This window comes from Panthera leo, chromosome C1 (assembly GCF_018350215.1).
Source record: "Panthera leo isolate Ple1 chromosome C1, P.leo_Ple1_pat1.1, whole genome shotgun sequence".
Classification (NCBI taxonomy): Eukaryota; Metazoa; Chordata; class Mammalia; order Carnivora; family Felidae; genus Panthera; species Panthera leo.
Genome location: NC_056686.1, coordinates 158,327,617 through 158,344,758, shown reverse-complemented (window position 1 = coordinate 158,344,758; position 17,142 = coordinate 158,327,617). Strand labels below are relative to the sequence as shown.

General features: G+C 40.8%; 1 protein-coding gene across 1 annotated transcript in view; it reads right to left on the bottom strand.

The window, feature by feature from the left end:
• MYO3B (myosin IIIB) overlaps window positions 1-17,142 on the bottom strand; it is a 226,165-nt gene that overhangs the window by 148,915 nt on the left and 60,108 nt on the right. The window contains exons 13-14 of the mRNA XM_042949071.1: window positions 15,449-15,526; window positions 13,127-13,332 (exon numbers count right to left, since the gene is read on the bottom strand). Of these exons, the coding sequence (XP_042805005.1) occupies window positions 13,127-13,332; window positions 15,449-15,526 (284 nt within the window). The remainder of the gene's footprint in view (window positions 1-13,126; window positions 13,333-15,448; window positions 15,527-17,142) is intronic.

The following is a 17,142-nucleotide window of genomic DNA, read 5'->3' as shown; positions in this document are numbered from 1 at the left end:
AAGACCTGTACACTGAAAACTACAAAATATTGGCTAGGAAAAATTAAAGACAACCTAAATAAATGGAGAAAGATGCTATGTTTGTAAGTCAGAAAAATTAATATTGTTAATATTTGAGTAAAGCAGACCACCCTCCATAATGTGAGTGTGCCTCATCTAATCAATTGAAAGCCTTACAAGGAAAGACTATGCTCCCTTGGGTGGAAGAAATACCATCTCCAGACTGCCTTTGGGCACAAGACCACAACATCAGTTCCCACTGGAATTTCTAGACTGCTAGCCTGCCCTGCGGATTTCTGACTTGCCAGCCCCTACAATTACATGAGCCAATTCCTTAAAACAAATCTCTCTCAGTACACACACACACACACACTCTATTGATTCTGTTTCTATGGAGAACCCTGACTAATACAGTTCCAGTTCCCTTTTGCTGTGGTTAGGCACACTGAGTAGAGTCAGAGCCAACCTTGGTGATACATTTCCTAAATTGTTGCAGGTTGTTTTTTAGTAACTTCCTTTCCTATCATTTCTTCTCCTTTCATTGCTGAACGTTCCAAGTTTCCGACAGATGCTGAGGCTTCTATACTGCACACTAGGGATCTAGGACACCCCAATCCAGCTATTCTTCCTCATGTTCACAAACAGATCTGCCCAGCCCTCCGTCAAAACCCTCCATGAGTGGGCATTCCCACAGGGCCATCTGTGGAAGGGCCTGGCTTGCTACTTGAATAAACATTTAGATCCTGAAGGGAACTTAAAGTCATAAATAAAAATTCTTGTTTTTAAATTGTTTAAATTGTTTTAAATTTAAATTTAATTTAATTTAATTTTAATGTAATTGTTAAACTGTTTTAAAAATTCTTGTTTGAAAGAGAAATCCAGATAGGAGGAACTGGCTTGAGGTCACAGATTAGTAAGTGGAGGCCTGAGGCTTACCCATGTCTTCTAACTCCAAATTCAGGCTCCTTCACATTCCTCTAACCCACATCTACTCTTAGCTCTTACTGTATACAGTGGTAGTATCTTTGACTCTGTAACAGGGAGGGACCTTTGATACTCCAGAACTTTGCAGCTCATTGGAACTTGTGTCTGCAGCAATCTGGAATACTGGGCTTTTGACCCTGGAGAAGTGTTGATTTCCTACATCTGAACACCAGCTGTCAGGTGCTCCTTGACACAAGTGTGAGAGATCCAAACAATATTCTATTTGGACTAGTGTATCAGTAAGGCATTGATGTATCAGTGGGAAACTACGTGTACACCATCCTTAGCATACCCTTCTGGGTTACTGGATTCTAGCCCTGTTCATCCTCTTTGAGGCAGTTTGCAACTCTGTCTAAATTATAGGTAATTGATAGATACATAAATTCTGTCCAGTCTGCTGATGATTTCAATTGACTTCCCACTGTGGAAAATCCAGTTTTGCCTCCATTTGCAATTCACCTCAACATTCTTTTACTTCATATAAGCCTGCACTGTTTTGACTTTTCCTTTGAACTGATGATCATATCTGCCTGATTCCCTCATATCATACCAATAAATTCTTTAAACACATTTATCTTTATATCTGTATGTGAGTCATGATGTTACCTTCTTCTGAAAATTATCTTTTAATAAGAGGAAGAAAGAAGTACAAAACTCTGGGCTGTAGACATTTAACCCAAAGGAGAACACGTGGGCAGGTTGAGGCAGGAAGTCACCACACTTAGGTAGACTCAGTGCTTCTCAGAAATCCTAAAAGGTCTAGTGGGCTCTGAAATACTGTCACTTTTCTACTTAATAACTCTAGGAGTGTAACCATTGGTTAGTATAATATGTTCATGTTGGAGTTTACTAAAAATGTCAAACTGTTTCCAAAGTGATCACACAGATATATTACCTTACCAGTAGAGCCTAAGAGTCTTGCTACTCTTTAACCATGTCAATCCAAGGAATTACCAGATTTACTGATTATTGCCAAACTAGGTATCAAGTGATATTTAATTGTGGCTTTAATGTGCATTTCCTTAATTATTAATGATGCTTAACTTTCCCTTTTGTTTTCACTTAAGTCCTCTGACAATGAACAGTATATGCAATGAATCATATTTCTCTATGTTTTCTAATGATTACCTATGCTCCTGGAAGGGGAGAGGAGAGAGAAAGAGCACGAACAAGCCAGCTAAGAGTTATCCATATTAGATAAAAATAATATAAGCATTGGAGATTGCTTACATTTTTGTTACACCTGACATTTAAAATTTGCACTTCTCATCTTGGTCATTCTGCTTCTGCATTTTTACATGTTTGGAAAGGATCTGCTTCTTTTAAAGATGCTTTTGAAATCCCAAACCATAATGAGCCCTGCCTGCTTTGACTCATCCTTCCAGTTTGAGTTATGTACCCAAAGGCATGCAAAACATCTGTACTACTAAAAGAATATTTTCCAGGGCTTTAAGTCCATAGTGAGATTTAAAAAAAAAAAAAAAAAAAAAAAAAAAAAAAAGGTTAATTATACAAACATTTTTATTCTCCTTTTTTCTAAAAACCTTAAGCAAATACTCTCCCTTGGGATGGGTCATTCATTCTCTGTAGTTTCACTTTCTGAATTGAAATGGCTTTTCTTTCCCATTCTACTCATTTGTTCATTAAATAAAACTTTATTTAGGATCAACTGATTGCCAGGTACTGATAGAAGTGCTGGAATATTATGAGTGAGCAAGATAGACAATTTCCCTGCCCTCATGAAGCTTATATTCTAGTTGGGGAGGCAAATACTAAACAAGTATATAAAGAACATCAGTTTGGGTAGGGATGAGTACTATAGTAAGTCAGGATGGGGGTGGGTGTTAATGGGTATATTTTGTAGTGTATTTTGGCAGATAGCCCTTAGTAAGCAGGATAGTGAGGGAACTCAAGCCATGTCATATGAGGAGCTGTTGAAGCATTGAGCTTAGACAAAAAGGCTTAACTCGATCTTATAAGAAAGGAAAAAAGTTTTCCTAGACACTTGAGTCTCTGGCTAGATCTAAAAATTAGACGAAATGCACATTAGCAAGAAAAAGCACACACATTTATTTAATAGAAGGTTTACATGACACAGGAGCTTTCATAAGGAAAGAAGACCTAAAGAAATCAAATATGAGTGTTTTTATGCTAGATTTGATGAAGCTTGAAGAGTCATGGAAAGAGGTAAGACAAAGAGTATGAGCAAAGTGTGGGAAACTGGGGTCATAGAGATCCCTCTCTGTGTCCACTGTTTTCAGAGATAAGGATACTTGTTTCCTCTTGGTAAAGGGAAGGCACCTCTCACATGACGGTTATATGACCTGCTTCAGAGAAAGGGCAAAAAATCCTTCCTGCTCATGCCATTTCTCAAGTTCCTTCAGCTTGTAATATTAATATGCCAAGACGTCAGATTTTGTGGTAGCATGTCCTGAACCCCGTTAGTCTCTTAAACAATGTCAGACTACGGGCAGCAGATCTACTTGGAGATTTCATAAAAGATGTTTATTCCCAGGCCATACTCTGGACACAGAATCAGAATCTCTACAGCTGGGGCTCAGGAATCTAAATTTTAATAAGGTCCTGTGGCTATTTTGATGCACTGTAGGATTTGAGAACTGCTGACTCGGGGGAACACTGTTATCAATTAGAAAAGGAGCTGATTTGTTTTCTAAAGCCCAGAGTGTAGAACTGGGACGGATGCATAGAAGCTTCTGAAAGATGTATTTGGTCAAGGTTAGTAAGGACAAGGTTGTGATCAGACATCTAAAAACACAAAATAGGTTGCCTCAGGAGTCAAAGAGATAATTCCTAGACCCCGGAACTGTTCAATGGGAAGTGGATTGACAGGTCAAGAATATTGCCAAAGAAATTCTAGTTTTAGCTATGTACTTGAACTGGAAGGCCCACAGCAAAGATGCAATGTTGAGTTGTCTCTTGGCCTAAAGAATTGACTCTGTGATTTAAAAACTGATGTGTATCATCAGTACAATACTATTACTGTGGCGAATCATGGGTTATCATCATATGTGGACAAACTGGAACAATTAAATTTCTCTAGGTAGTCTGTTTGGGGCTCTTGGAATTTCCACTACCATGTCTTTCACAGGATGTTCTCCTCAACATACCTGAACAGTGACTGGCTCTCAGAGTCGTCTCCTGACCAGGAGTATCAGCATCACCTGGAAACTTGCACACACAGCCCCCTACTAATCAAAAACTTAGCAAGCTGTGTCTTAACAAGGCCTCAGGAGATTCTCATGCATGACAAAGTTGAAGAACCACTGACTTATTAGAGAAACAGAATCCCAGGGAAGTGAAGTGACTTGCCTCCAGCGACACAATCTATCTGAGGAAAGAAACTGGCTCTCATGTTTCTTCTCATCCTTTCTCTTCGTTAGGACGAAATGGCTTTGTGGAGCACATCGCTCTCCCTTGGAAAGGTCAATTAATTGCTCAAAATCTACCCTAAAGAAATTCTCCTACAGGTTAAATATATAGGATTGTTTGAGCACTGCTGGCAAGCAATTGGACACAATGTCAATATCCACCAGTAGAAGAATGGCTAAATGAATATTACCAATTTTAATGATGGAATTAAAAAGGAATGCACTGGAGCTATGAAACAACATAGACTTATCTCTGATACATATTGTTAAACAGAAAAGGAAGGTGCCAAATAGTATGAAATAAGTGATTCAAGTTAAGCTAAAAACGTGGGGTTTTTTGCCCCTTTCTTGATCTCTCTTTCTTCCCCCTCTGTGTTGTGTATGCATGTATGTATGTATTCTGAAAGGATAACACTACCAAAAGAATGACGGTAACTCCCTAGAGAGGGGCCATGGTGCATGCAGGACACTGAAAATTCAAGATGCAGAGAGAAAGACTTTAGCCTCATATGTAACTTTTAAAAATTTTAGACGAAAAGTATTCACACATTATTTTTGCAATTAAAAGTTAATTTTAAACATCAGTAAAAATTATTATGGTTTAATTACAATGTACCTATATCCTCGTCAAAGAATTCTGTAAACTACAAATTTGACTACTATCACTTCCATCTAACTAGATTCGTTCCCAATCAGACAGCAAAAAGTATCAACCCTTTTCCTATTTAAAAATATTCCTTGAGGGATCCTCAATCAACATCAGTGACCACCCAGACTGTCTACTCAGATATCCAAAATACAGGACAATTATCTGAACAATTCAACCCATATAAATAATTTTCTCTTAGGTTGATAATGGAGGGAACTGAGCTATTCTGGCTTGGATAATTTGATAATTACCCCCAATTGCCCATTTCCCTTTAGCGTGTATGAAAATCCAGATTTAGTTTTTTAAGTTCTTTCTTATATTTACCATAAGTTCCTTTATTTTAATTTTTTTTCCTTCATGTATGGCCTTCAGTAAAGACAGAACAGCTGGCCACCATCTGCTACAAAAAAAAAAAAAAAAAAAAAAAAAAGCCATTATATCCATTACATCCTTAGGAAGACTCCTAAATTTGGGCTGTGGGATGACAAGTCATGTTGATCTGTGCTATTAGATTGTGGAAGTCCTGAGATTGTAAATTCCTTCTAATTCAGTATTACGATAGCACTCAGCACACACAGTAGGTGCTTAACAGGGTGCCTGGGTAGCTCAGTCAGTTAGTCAACTGACTCTTGATTTCAGCTCATGTCATGATCTCACCGCTGTGGGATTGAGCCCCCCATCAGGCTCTGCGTTGAGTGCGAAGCCTGCTTAGGATTATCTCTCCCCCTCTCTCTTTGCCCCTCCCGCATTTGTGCACATGCTCTCTCTCAAAATAAATATATATTTAAAAAATAGGCGCTTGATAAATGTTGCTGATGCTGTTGCTGCCTCCTCATAAGCTTTAAATAGGAGGCCTCCTAAAAAAAAAAAAAAGACACTGGGAATTGAAGATTAAGGCTGAGTTTATTCGCAAATTAATTTGTAACAGAAAGTTAAATTTTATTTTTTAAAAATTTATCCTTTTTATTTATTAAAGTTTATTTATTTTTGAGAGAGAGAGAGCATGAGAGGGCCATAAAGAGAGGTGCAGAGCCTGATGTGGGGCTCAGACTCACAAACTGTGAGATCATGACCCTGAGCCCAAACCAAGAGTCAGATGCCTAACTGAGTGCCCCCAGAAAGTTAAAGTCTAAACTAATTATTCTATTTTACAACTGATAAAATTATTATTATTATTTTTTTAATTCTACAGACTGATTTCATAGTGATTACTTGGGTGGTGTTCAACTGTCTCATTTACATATTTTGAAGACAGACTTTGGAATCAGGTAGACTCTTATTTCATAGCCTGACTTTACAACACATTACCTGTGTGATTTTGAGCCAATTTCCTCATTTGTAAAACAAATAATTTCATGTATTTGGGGGGCTATTACCAGTGTTAAGTGAGATGATGTTTGTAAAGCACTAGCATGAAGCCTGTCATCAGCAGGTGGTCAATAAATACCTCTCTCTCCTGTCCTCCTTCCCTTTCTTTGACAAAAATATAGTTTTCTCTTCCCTGACCCAAATGTATATGAAAAATAGCTAGCAATCTTTCCTCCGAGTCACCCCTAAACCATGGTGCTCAGGGGTGGGCAGATATTTACTATGAATCAAACAGAGCACGTTAGAACAGGGATGGGTAAGAGTTCAACTGTGGGTCGGCTGATGGACTGGGCAGAGGTGTCCTAGGGCACCACGTTAGGGGGATGCCAAGGCTGTGAAGGCAATGTGCCTGGGCTGAGGAGCCAGGGCCGCAGCTGGGGCTAGACATCCCATCTCTGTGCCCCATCTCCTCACATTCTCCTCTCCTCTTCCACTTTCTCTCCTTCTCATTCATTATTTTCTACATTCTTATTTGTTTTTTCTGCTTCATCATTATCATTAACATAACATAGTCCCACTAAATTTGTTTTAAGGAACCTCCCAGCAGGGACACAGTTTTAATTCAGCCACTGATTTTCATCGAGTAGGCTGGGCAGCCAATCCAAAGGTCCAGAGAGGCAGCCCTTCTCAACTGCATCGACACTGTCTCCCTTCAAACATCTTTCTTGTTATTTTCCTTTGCCATTTCTTCCTACACTGTTCCCACAGCATGGCCATTGCCCACTGGGATTCTACGTCCTCATGGGTTGTTTTCTGAAACTGAATTAGCTCATGTGATAAATGATGATACTCAGTTCATTTTGCAAGAGCTAACATTTGTTGCAGGCTTAAAACTGCAAACACACCTTTCCATGGCAATGGAATTAAAGGGTTCTCGGTGTCTTGCCTGTTTCTAATCAGGTACTTCTGTACTTGCTAATCCTTAAACTACAATCTTAAGGAAGAAGCTGGGTAGCAAATGAGGAATGGGTGGGTTGTGGGGAACTAAAAGTATCCAAATTCAACTCAGCCCCTTAGTCATTCAGTCACTCCCTCCTTCAATTAGTAAACATTAGATTTCTTTTCTGTGACAAGCATAATTAATGTCTCTCTCATTCCATTCCCACTTCTTCCTGGCTGAAAGAACACTAGTTTTCCTTTGGGTTACAATCTTCCTAGCCCCAGTCCTGTTCCCTACTTTCTAAGCCTCTCTCTGTTGTGAAAAATGATCACACAAGTCTGTTCAGGCTAATGAGAAGTTTGTGAAATGGCTTCTGGGAAAACGTTTTCTTTCCTAATAAAAGTTGGGCAAATGTGGCTGGCTTAGTCATTCATCTTGTCCCTTTCTTCCTTTGAATGAAGACATGATGTCTAGAGAGACAGCAGCCCCATAAAACTATATGCCAACCCACACAGTAAAGATGGTAAAAAGGAATGAAAGGAGGTCAGAAGGCGTTCAGGACCCTGGTGACATCACTGAACACGTAAGCTAAGATTAAAAATAGCTCACATGTTAATCTCTTTTTGCGAGGAACAAATTTTTGTCAGTAGTTTTCAATTTGGGCAGTTTTGCCCCCAGGGCACATGTGGCAATATCTGGAGATATTTTTTTTTTTATTGTTGTGATTTGGCAGTACTGAGGAGGTTATTGGCATCTTAATACAAGGAAGCTTCAGAGGGAAGGTGACTGGGCTAGAGATTAAAAGGTGGGGAGGAGGTGACCAGGTAAAGACTTTCCACCAGAGAAAATAGGAGGTGTAAGGGCCAGCATTGTGTATGGGCCTGGAGGGTCCAAGGTTAGACTGATGGTAGTCTAGGGTGTGTAAGAGAGAATGGTGGGGGAAAAAATGAGAATAGTTGGTTGGTGTATTATAAGAAGCCTTGCCTGCTGAGCTGAAGGCTTTGGGTTCTATTCTGTAGGCAATGAGGAGCAGACCAGTTTTATTCACAAGAATGACATGATTATCTTTATATTTTTAGCAACATAACTAGTGGCAGTGTAAGGAATTATGTCCAATAAACAGGCTGGGGTTGGGAAGACACATTTGGAGGCTAGGCAAAAATTCAGCTGAGAGACTACCATTCGCATTCTGAAAAGTATGGCAGGAAGTAGTCAAAAGGAGAAAATATATATTTAGGATGTCCTGTGTCACATGTTCTTTTGTAATCCATCTAGTACATGTTTCCTATTAACCCAAGGATGCTAAAGACAAGAATGCGCCTTCTCTGTGTTCTCAGCACCTTGTACAGAACTTGCCATATAGGTAGGTCCTCATTATACATTTTCTCTTGATAACAGGGAGGATATATTCATGGCCAGGATCTAAGAAGCCCTGTAGGTGAGTGGCTAATGGGACATGTATATCCACCACTTGGATTCATCCAGGAACTACTTGGGAAAGAGCCAAAAGGAGTACAAAGTCAAAGGCTGAAGTCCAAATATGAAAGACTTGAAAATCAAGGTCAAATTTAAAAGCGTCTGGATGTCTATAGAGTCACTCCGGACCCTCTACTGACAAAAATATCTGGATCTCAAAGGATCCAGATCTAGAATCCAAAAAAAAGTCAATTTGCCAACTCTGGAGATGCCTTCAGTGAGGAGTTTTGTTACGTCATTTCCTTTAGAGTATATGTAAATAATAGTGGTAACAATAAAGCACCTTCGCTGAGGGGATGGGGGTTTAGAATAATTTGTTCCACATTTTTTGAGTACCTACTCTGTGCCAGGCATTCTATTAGAGATGTGGATATATACATAAAGGCGGAGGTGCATAAATGACCTTTTAGGAGACATTTTTTCATGAGGGCATCCTTGATTCTTCATAAATGTTCAGGAGTGACAATTGTGTCCATAATCCTTGGCATTCATAAGGCTTCTCAGTAGCTGCTAGTGATTCTGCTACTACTTGGAAAGTAATTATAAAATCAGGTAACTCATTTACAAAAAAGTCACATCAGAACCAATATAAAGGTCCTAATAACTGTGGTTCCTTTTAAAGATCACTCATTACCCAACTCCTTGGGATGTTACATTCCTAAGAATGCTCTTTTGTCACAAACATTTCAAGGACTCATTTTTAGAACCTAAATCTGAACTTCCACTTAAAAACTGGCCTCAAAGTTGGTAAATTTTTGTCATGTACATGTGTTAATTTTCAGAAATAGCTAAGATTAATTCAGGGCCAAGTCTAATAGAAAAGGTGGTCAAACTGGGTGTTCCCAGAAGTCAAATAAAATAATTGTGTGCTTAGTTCTGAAGGAACTAAGTTCCAAATAAAAAATACTTTCAATAACAGCATAGTTTGTTGGAAATAATATATGTGTGTTTCTGCAGCTGCTGAGAGGATCACCCCCACTCTCAACGATTATGAAAAACTAGTATCAGTTGCATTAAGCCATACATCTAGACTCAAATTCTTCTGTGTAACTGTATATTCTTTCTGTCACTGCCAGGAAATTCTACAAGTTTACAATACTTCATTGACCTCATATTAATTACAAAGGGAAAACATAGGAAGAGAATAATGAGAAATAGTAAACTACTGACAGGGAAGGTCTTAAAGAAAATTGAAGGTGTTATGTACATTAGGGAGATCTCAAATAGTCCTAGGATTGCAACATACAAAATTCCACATGAAAGATAAGTAAGCTTTCTTAGGTGGAAATTCCCTGTATCATAGGGTGTAAAACTGCGATGTCCTGAGTCAGGGGAGTAAATGTCATTCTGCTTAACAGACGTTGATTTAACAACTATTATGAATTGAGTCCGGGGACATACAGTTCTCCCTCTGTTGGGAAAATAAGGAAAGTTGTGCACCATAAGATGGCTGATGGGACTAACATAAACTCTAGTTAGAGACTCCTCTTCCGGGTTCTTCCTGCTCTGTTTGCTGCACACGCAAAAACCACCATGAATGCGCAAGATGACGTTATAAACTACCCCTCCCACTTGCATTCAGGGCTCAGATCTCTGGAGAAGGATCTCCTCTGAGCCCGCCAGTGTAAAATAAAACTCCGATCCACCAAGATCTCCGAGTGCCACTTGGTTTTTCTGCCAGTGATCCAGTCTGGTTCCATAACACCTCCTGTAAGCCTGAGTGTGGGAAGCAGGCATTTCTGGAAGACTCAGAGGCCAAGTAAAGCCAAGGAATCTGCATGCAATCTCTCAAAATCTTCAGGATGTGGGTTCTATGTATTCCTGCTTCTCACGCAGACAAGGAAATATCTTTTACAGAAATGTCAAGTGACTTGCCAAATAACTATATTCACAAGTAGATTAGAACTCTGATCTCATTACTAAATTGCACTATTTGTTGCAATAGTCTAATAAATGAATGATGAGACTTTGAATTGAATGTGCAGTCCTATCTTACAGACATTTGCCAGAACACATCCCAACACATGCTGTCCTATACGTTTGCCCCAGTAGACACTTTCTCCTGGACCATGCTTCAGGGACCAATGACCATGAAGCCAATAAACATTCACAGTCATTACTGTGCTGGCCCTCAATAGTATGACTTCAAAAGGCTTCAGCTACCTGCCCAGCATTGCCAGGTGACTTCTCTCATATCTATCCTAGAATAAATACTTCCAACCCACCTGGCCCCACTGATGAGAAGGTGTTTAGAACGACCTCTCTCCTCCAAGGCTCCATGAATGGAAAATAGGAAGGACACTTGCAAGTTTTGCCAGAAAAGGATGATGGGGTGAGGAAGTATTTTAGGTTTGGCCAAGTGGCAGATTTGGGTGACTTGGGGAAGTCTTTCCCCATTCTGGAACCCGACAACATAATCCCCCAAACACAGTCTTTCAAGATTCAGTCCCAAATGCCAGAAAATACAAAACGGTAAAGAGTAACATTAAACAAGTCTTTATCTTTTATTTATCTCCACCCGATATACCTTGAATGACTCTGTTCCCTGCCTTTGATTGTTTTGTCTGCATTTCCTGCTAAGAGTTTACAAAACAGCACTCCTGAGCAGGAAGATAAGAGGCGCACCTATTTGTTGCATAACATCAAGGAAGAAACTGCTAACTCATCCATTTTGTTGTTAAATTGCTCAAAAGGATCAAAATACCAATTAACTTGCTGGCTCAGAAATCTTTGATACCCTCAGATTTACTGACATTTTGAAATTCTTGTTCATACTTGCCTAATGGCTTTCTGATTACGAACAAAGAAGTGCCAATCTGTTTAGCATTTGACCTGTTTTCTTAAATATTTTTATGTATTCCACAGTTAGTGGCTAAAAATACTTGACTAGTCACATTCATGTGCTAAAATAGTCTTTTTTTTTTCTTGTTCCACCTCCAAATTTAAGAGGAAAAAGGAGTTCAAAGACACTTCTTTTTAAAAAACCATTTCATTATTTTTAATTTAAAACCTCTCATTGCAAGGAATTTTTTTGCCTTTTCTTCTCCATGAAATGCAGTGGCATTTGGAAGACTCAAAGAAGCAAGATACCATATTAGGATCCATTCTTCCCAGAGAAAAAGTTGGAAAAATGACCTTGGGCATAAGTTTCAGAAAGGAGGTAAAAAGAAACTACAGATGACTGACGGGGTGCAGATTTTATAATGGGTTTTAATTTTCCTCTCTGGGTGTCCTCAGCTAGCAGTGCACCTCACAGGTGGCTTTTTGTTATTGTTGCCCTCTATTTCCTCACAGAAAGTTTTGTAAAAATTCTACCCATAATCCCATAAAACACAATGCATCCCCATGGCCGTTGTATAGAAAAGAAGAGGTTTGGGAGGTTCAGTCAGTTAAGCGTCTGACTTCAGCTCAGGTCATGATCTCACTGCTCATGGGTTCGAGCCCCACGTTGGCTTCTGACAGCTCGGTGCCTGGAGCCTATTTCGGATTCTGTGCCTCCCTCTGTCTCTGCCCCTCCCCCACACTCACTTGGGCACGCTCCTGTGTGTGCGTGTGTGTGTATGTGTGTGTGTGCATGTGTGTGTGTGTGTGTGAGTGCACGCGCGCGTGCGCGCGCTCTCTCTCTCTCAAAAATAAATAAGCATTAAAAAAAGAAAAGAAGAGGCTTTCACTCCTAAGTAAAGTCAATTTCTGGGTCTAAAAAGCTCCAAAGCAATTTATTTCAATACACACTGCCTGAATCCAGGGGACTGAGGAGTTTAAACGTGTGGATGCCAAAGACTGCATGGGTTCAAATTTCTGTTCTACAGATTTCTGTTCTACTATTTACTCATGGGACCTTGGGAAAGTCACTTACATTTCTGTGCCTCAATTTCCTCATCCATAATATGGGAAGAATAACAGCATAGCTTACAGGGTTGTTCTACAGAACAAATGAGATTATATATCTAGGACATTCTAAGTGCTATGTAAATGTTAGTCATCCTATTATATTATGCCATTGTTTTAGCATGTGAGATGATTGGGTGCCTGGGTGTATTCACATCTACTAGGATCTTGACCCACTTGTGGAGGAATACTTGTATCCTACCAATTCAGTATCTGGAGGTTTTAAAATCTAACGATATATGTAACATACAAATATCTATGGACATTTTAACTTTTTTAAAGTGATCAGAGGCTGCTTACTCTGTCCTCCAGACCACTGCAATTCAGTTGAAGCACGATAAAAATGCAACAGTTAAACAAGTAAATGGCAGCTGGTAACTAGCCAATTATATGTTAGGAGGCAAACAGGCAGAAGCAGCAATCCCAGGGGACAGGGATAGCCACAGCACGGCCATGTTTAACATAATGTATATCCCGAGATGCTGGCCTGACCTTTTCACAAACTCTTCAAAGAGGATGCGGTGGGAATACCCCTGCCTGCGGATGCTGACTGTCTCCAGGATCCCTGTGGAGCGGAGCTGGGCCAGCACACTCTCTCGGGAGAACTTCAGGGCCTCTCGGTCATCATTGGGTTTAATGCAGCGCACAAAGTGGGGCTGTCCGACCACCATTTTAGAGAGCAGATCCATCAGAGAATACTACCAGGGGAAAAAATACACATGAAATAAGGTTACCACAAACATAAAGGATAATTACAACGTAGGCCTACCAGGGGCCTCTAGAGCCGTTTATGGGCTTGCAAACAACTCACACACCTTTTTGAGGCCGAAAAAGACACCAGCAATAGGGGGTGATAATATAGGTTCTGATGAGTACTTCTAGCTGTCTGTGGACTCAAAAGCATTCTTTAAACATCACCTAGTGCAAGCAATATCCTTATGTGGCAGAGACATAGCTAAGATCATGCTTGGGCTATTCTAACTCCATCGCCAGAACGAAAGTCTTTGGTATTCCAAGGCAATGCTCCCCAAACTGTACCTGTAATTTAAAATGTCTAGCTTTTAGGAAAGGGGTCAGTTGCTTCAACCTAAGAACCACCAGAAAGTCTAAGCAAATCCTACTGATACCACTGGTAATGAAGCAGAAGAAAGACAAGAAAATGAGAGAAGGAGGGCAAAGAAAACTGGAGAAAAGGAGACTATTTTGAAGCTCAACTAATACACATCGAGTGGCTGGCAGGGGGCTCTCACAGAAAGGGGGCACGTGGAAAAGCTGAGCACTGCTTGTGTGGGGATGGCCTCAGCTAATCCTCAGGGGCATCTACTTTTGGAGCTTCTCTTTTGGATATACCTTCAGGGGCAATTACAGGCCACACAGGAGATCAGTGCCATTATTCCATAATCACACCTCCTACTGATCCACAATGGTGTTACCTACTTGCCAAAGTATTCCATTTCTCAAAATTAACATTTGAGGCCCAGTATTTTGAGGACACTAAACTGGTTGTCATGGGTATATTTCTGAAAACCTGTAAGACAGAGGTGGCTTTTCTTAAGACAGGTACTCTAAGATCTTGATGATTTCACAGGGTTGTTCAGAGCCTTCAAAACCCATGATACACACACACACACACACACACACACACACACACACACACACCCAAGACACTAGGAGGATACAGCCACCAAAGGAGACAGGATTGGGATAGGTCTCAAGATAAGAAATAGGTGGCAGTTAGAAATGTCCAACCATGACAGTGATGAGGCAGGAGCTGAATGTTCACCTGCTAGAGAAGCTGTAGCAGGAACTGCTTCATGGATGGACTGCTGGACTCAAAGGTCTCTGAGCCCAATTTTAGTCTACTTCTGAAGTACAACTGGCTAGGTCAGACTTCTTGGCTCTGGATCCTTCTTAAACTTACTAGCTTTCCATGCAGCTTTCCATCCATGGTGCTGGCTCCAAGGTCCCATCCTTCAGCCTGCCTTGGCAACTCCAGCTCATGACCACTTGACTTCTCATCCCTGGGGATCCCCTTCCTATTGCTACCCCACCTTACAACCTGAGACCAGTAATTCCATCTTTGGCCTCATCACATCTCTACCACAAAGCTGCCTAGACCTTAGCTCCCAGTGGTGGTACATGATCTCTAAGGGGCTTCTAACCCCGGTGCTTTATAATTTGAAGATAAACAAATATGTGCAAATTGGTACAAAGTTCTGCATCTTATCTTACCTACATAATGTGCATTTAATAGAGCCCTTCTAGGCACAACATTTTTACTCAAAGGGGTCATTTTACTAAATGAAATATCAAGAATTGGGGCAGCAGAGATGGGAAATAATTGGGCTTTGCAATGGATCAATTCGATCTAGGAAAATAAAGTCAAAACTAAGACAGATTCCCTCAGGATCTGAACTTTAATAAGCCACCTTCTGTAATTTTATTAACTACTTTATTTTTCAGTAAATATGCTGGAAAAGTGGCCGGTTCCAGTAACTTTAAGGCCAAGAAACAGCTCAAATGCCAACAGAATCAATACATTCAATGGACAGGGTTATGTGCTAGGGACAAAGAGTGCTGCCCCCCCGCCGGTAGACACGTGGGATTTCATCTGATCTTTCTGGAATCAGAGAAACTTATACTTGGAGGTAGGCTCCCCACTACATTTTTCTCTCCTCACACTCCCACCTTTCTTAACTGACTCTTATGCTTTGCTCTTATTTCAATGATCCTATAATATCTGGGCCTTTTATGGGAAGGGTTGGTAAGTCCTTTCTGGAAATAGGCAGAGCAGAGACCAAAAAGACTCCATACCCGGAAATAAGAAGCCATGGTCTGCCTCTTCATGTTGGTGGTTTCTTCTGGATGCCGTATCACCTCCAGAGTGTCCACCTGGAGCAGAGGCAGAGGGAAGTGGTTTGAGGATATAGACATTTTCCAGATTTTCCAAAATGTAAAAAGCTTTTTGGTTAAATACCTGAGGGACCTTGAAGTGTAGAACACAACAGTGCATACTATGGGGAGAAGAGTTAAGACTTACAAAAGAAAAACAGAATTTGCACTGTTCTACTCACTTGGGAAGGACCACACTCTGCAAAGTATCATACGGTCTCAGTATCAACACCCACTCACTGTTATTTCTTTATTTCTTGATGTTCTAACGCGCCCCTGTTAAATTCTCCAATAATGTCACACGAGCCCAAACTATTCCTTAAGAGAAAACTGGGCAACGACCCATGAGGCTGGGTGATTATAAAGACATGGGCCCAAAGCCCGGTTTGAACCACAGGGAATTCGATGAGCTCCAGTCACCTTCCTGCCATCAAACCCTGCCTCTGCCACCCATCCCACCTCCCACCCTGCAGACTGGAGCTTGATACACCTGTTCCCAATCATCTATTCTAACTACCTAGGCTGACTAGAAGGGATTTATGAATGACACCAATTGGAGGAGACAGCCCATGTTTTGTTACCATGCCTCAACAATAAAAACCCTGCTCCTACACATACAAAGCTATTTGGTTTGCAGAGTGCACGGGTGCCATTTGAGCACCAGCCTCTGCCATGGCAGCCTCCCATCTGCTCTGAACAGGTGGCAAGGGTATGAAGGAGGAATGTCTGAACTGGAAGATGCTGCTGTCAGCAAGTATGTTCTGCTTGGTGGACTGCTGTCCAGGCGGCCACCTCCCCATGGGGTGAGGATGTCTGTGGCCTCGTTCAACAAAAGTGAAAAGTGGGCGCTAGAAGGGCCGAGGGCATGGGGATGGGGCCAAAAAATGAGGCCTACCACAACGGGTATTTAGGAGACTGTCCAAAATGGAAGGAAACACTTCAATTGGCTTAGATAAAGAAAACAGGTTTATTTAAGAAAGGGAATTAATGGGGAGTTAAGTTTTCAATGACTAGAAAAGCAACCTAAATAGTGAGCAGGAAAATGGGGAGATCTCTGCATGAAGTGATGTCAGGGGGCAGTGCAGCTTCCTTTTTCTAGGCTGCATATTGGAGGCATTCCCAAGGCCATCAGTTCATTTGTATGCAGCTGAAGAAGCAATGGTACAACAGCCTGTAGGTTTGACTTTTTTACTTTTTTAATGAGAAAGGAGGAAATGGAAGCTCAGTGTTGAGAAGGAAGGCTGTTCTAATATAGAAAAAGGAAAAACAAACACAAACACACCTGCTCCCACCTGCTGAGACTATACCGCACTTTCTCTGTGGGCATCTGCCAGGACCCACTGAAGGTTCTCCTCCCCCATCACACCCCCATTTGGAGGATGGAGCTCAGAGCTGGTGAGGTTTGGGGCAAGCCAATCAGGACTGAAGGAAAGAAGATCTTGGCCAGGGTCCACCTTTCATCAAATTGTAGATTCTAAGTTTTCTTGAACTTTTTTTCTCCTTATTATCTTTCTCCCCAACCTGACCTTCATACACATGTATACACACATACTCTAAACCTGGGAATTTCTCCACCACTTCCTTTTATTCAGAGGAACCCTACATTAGTTTGAACC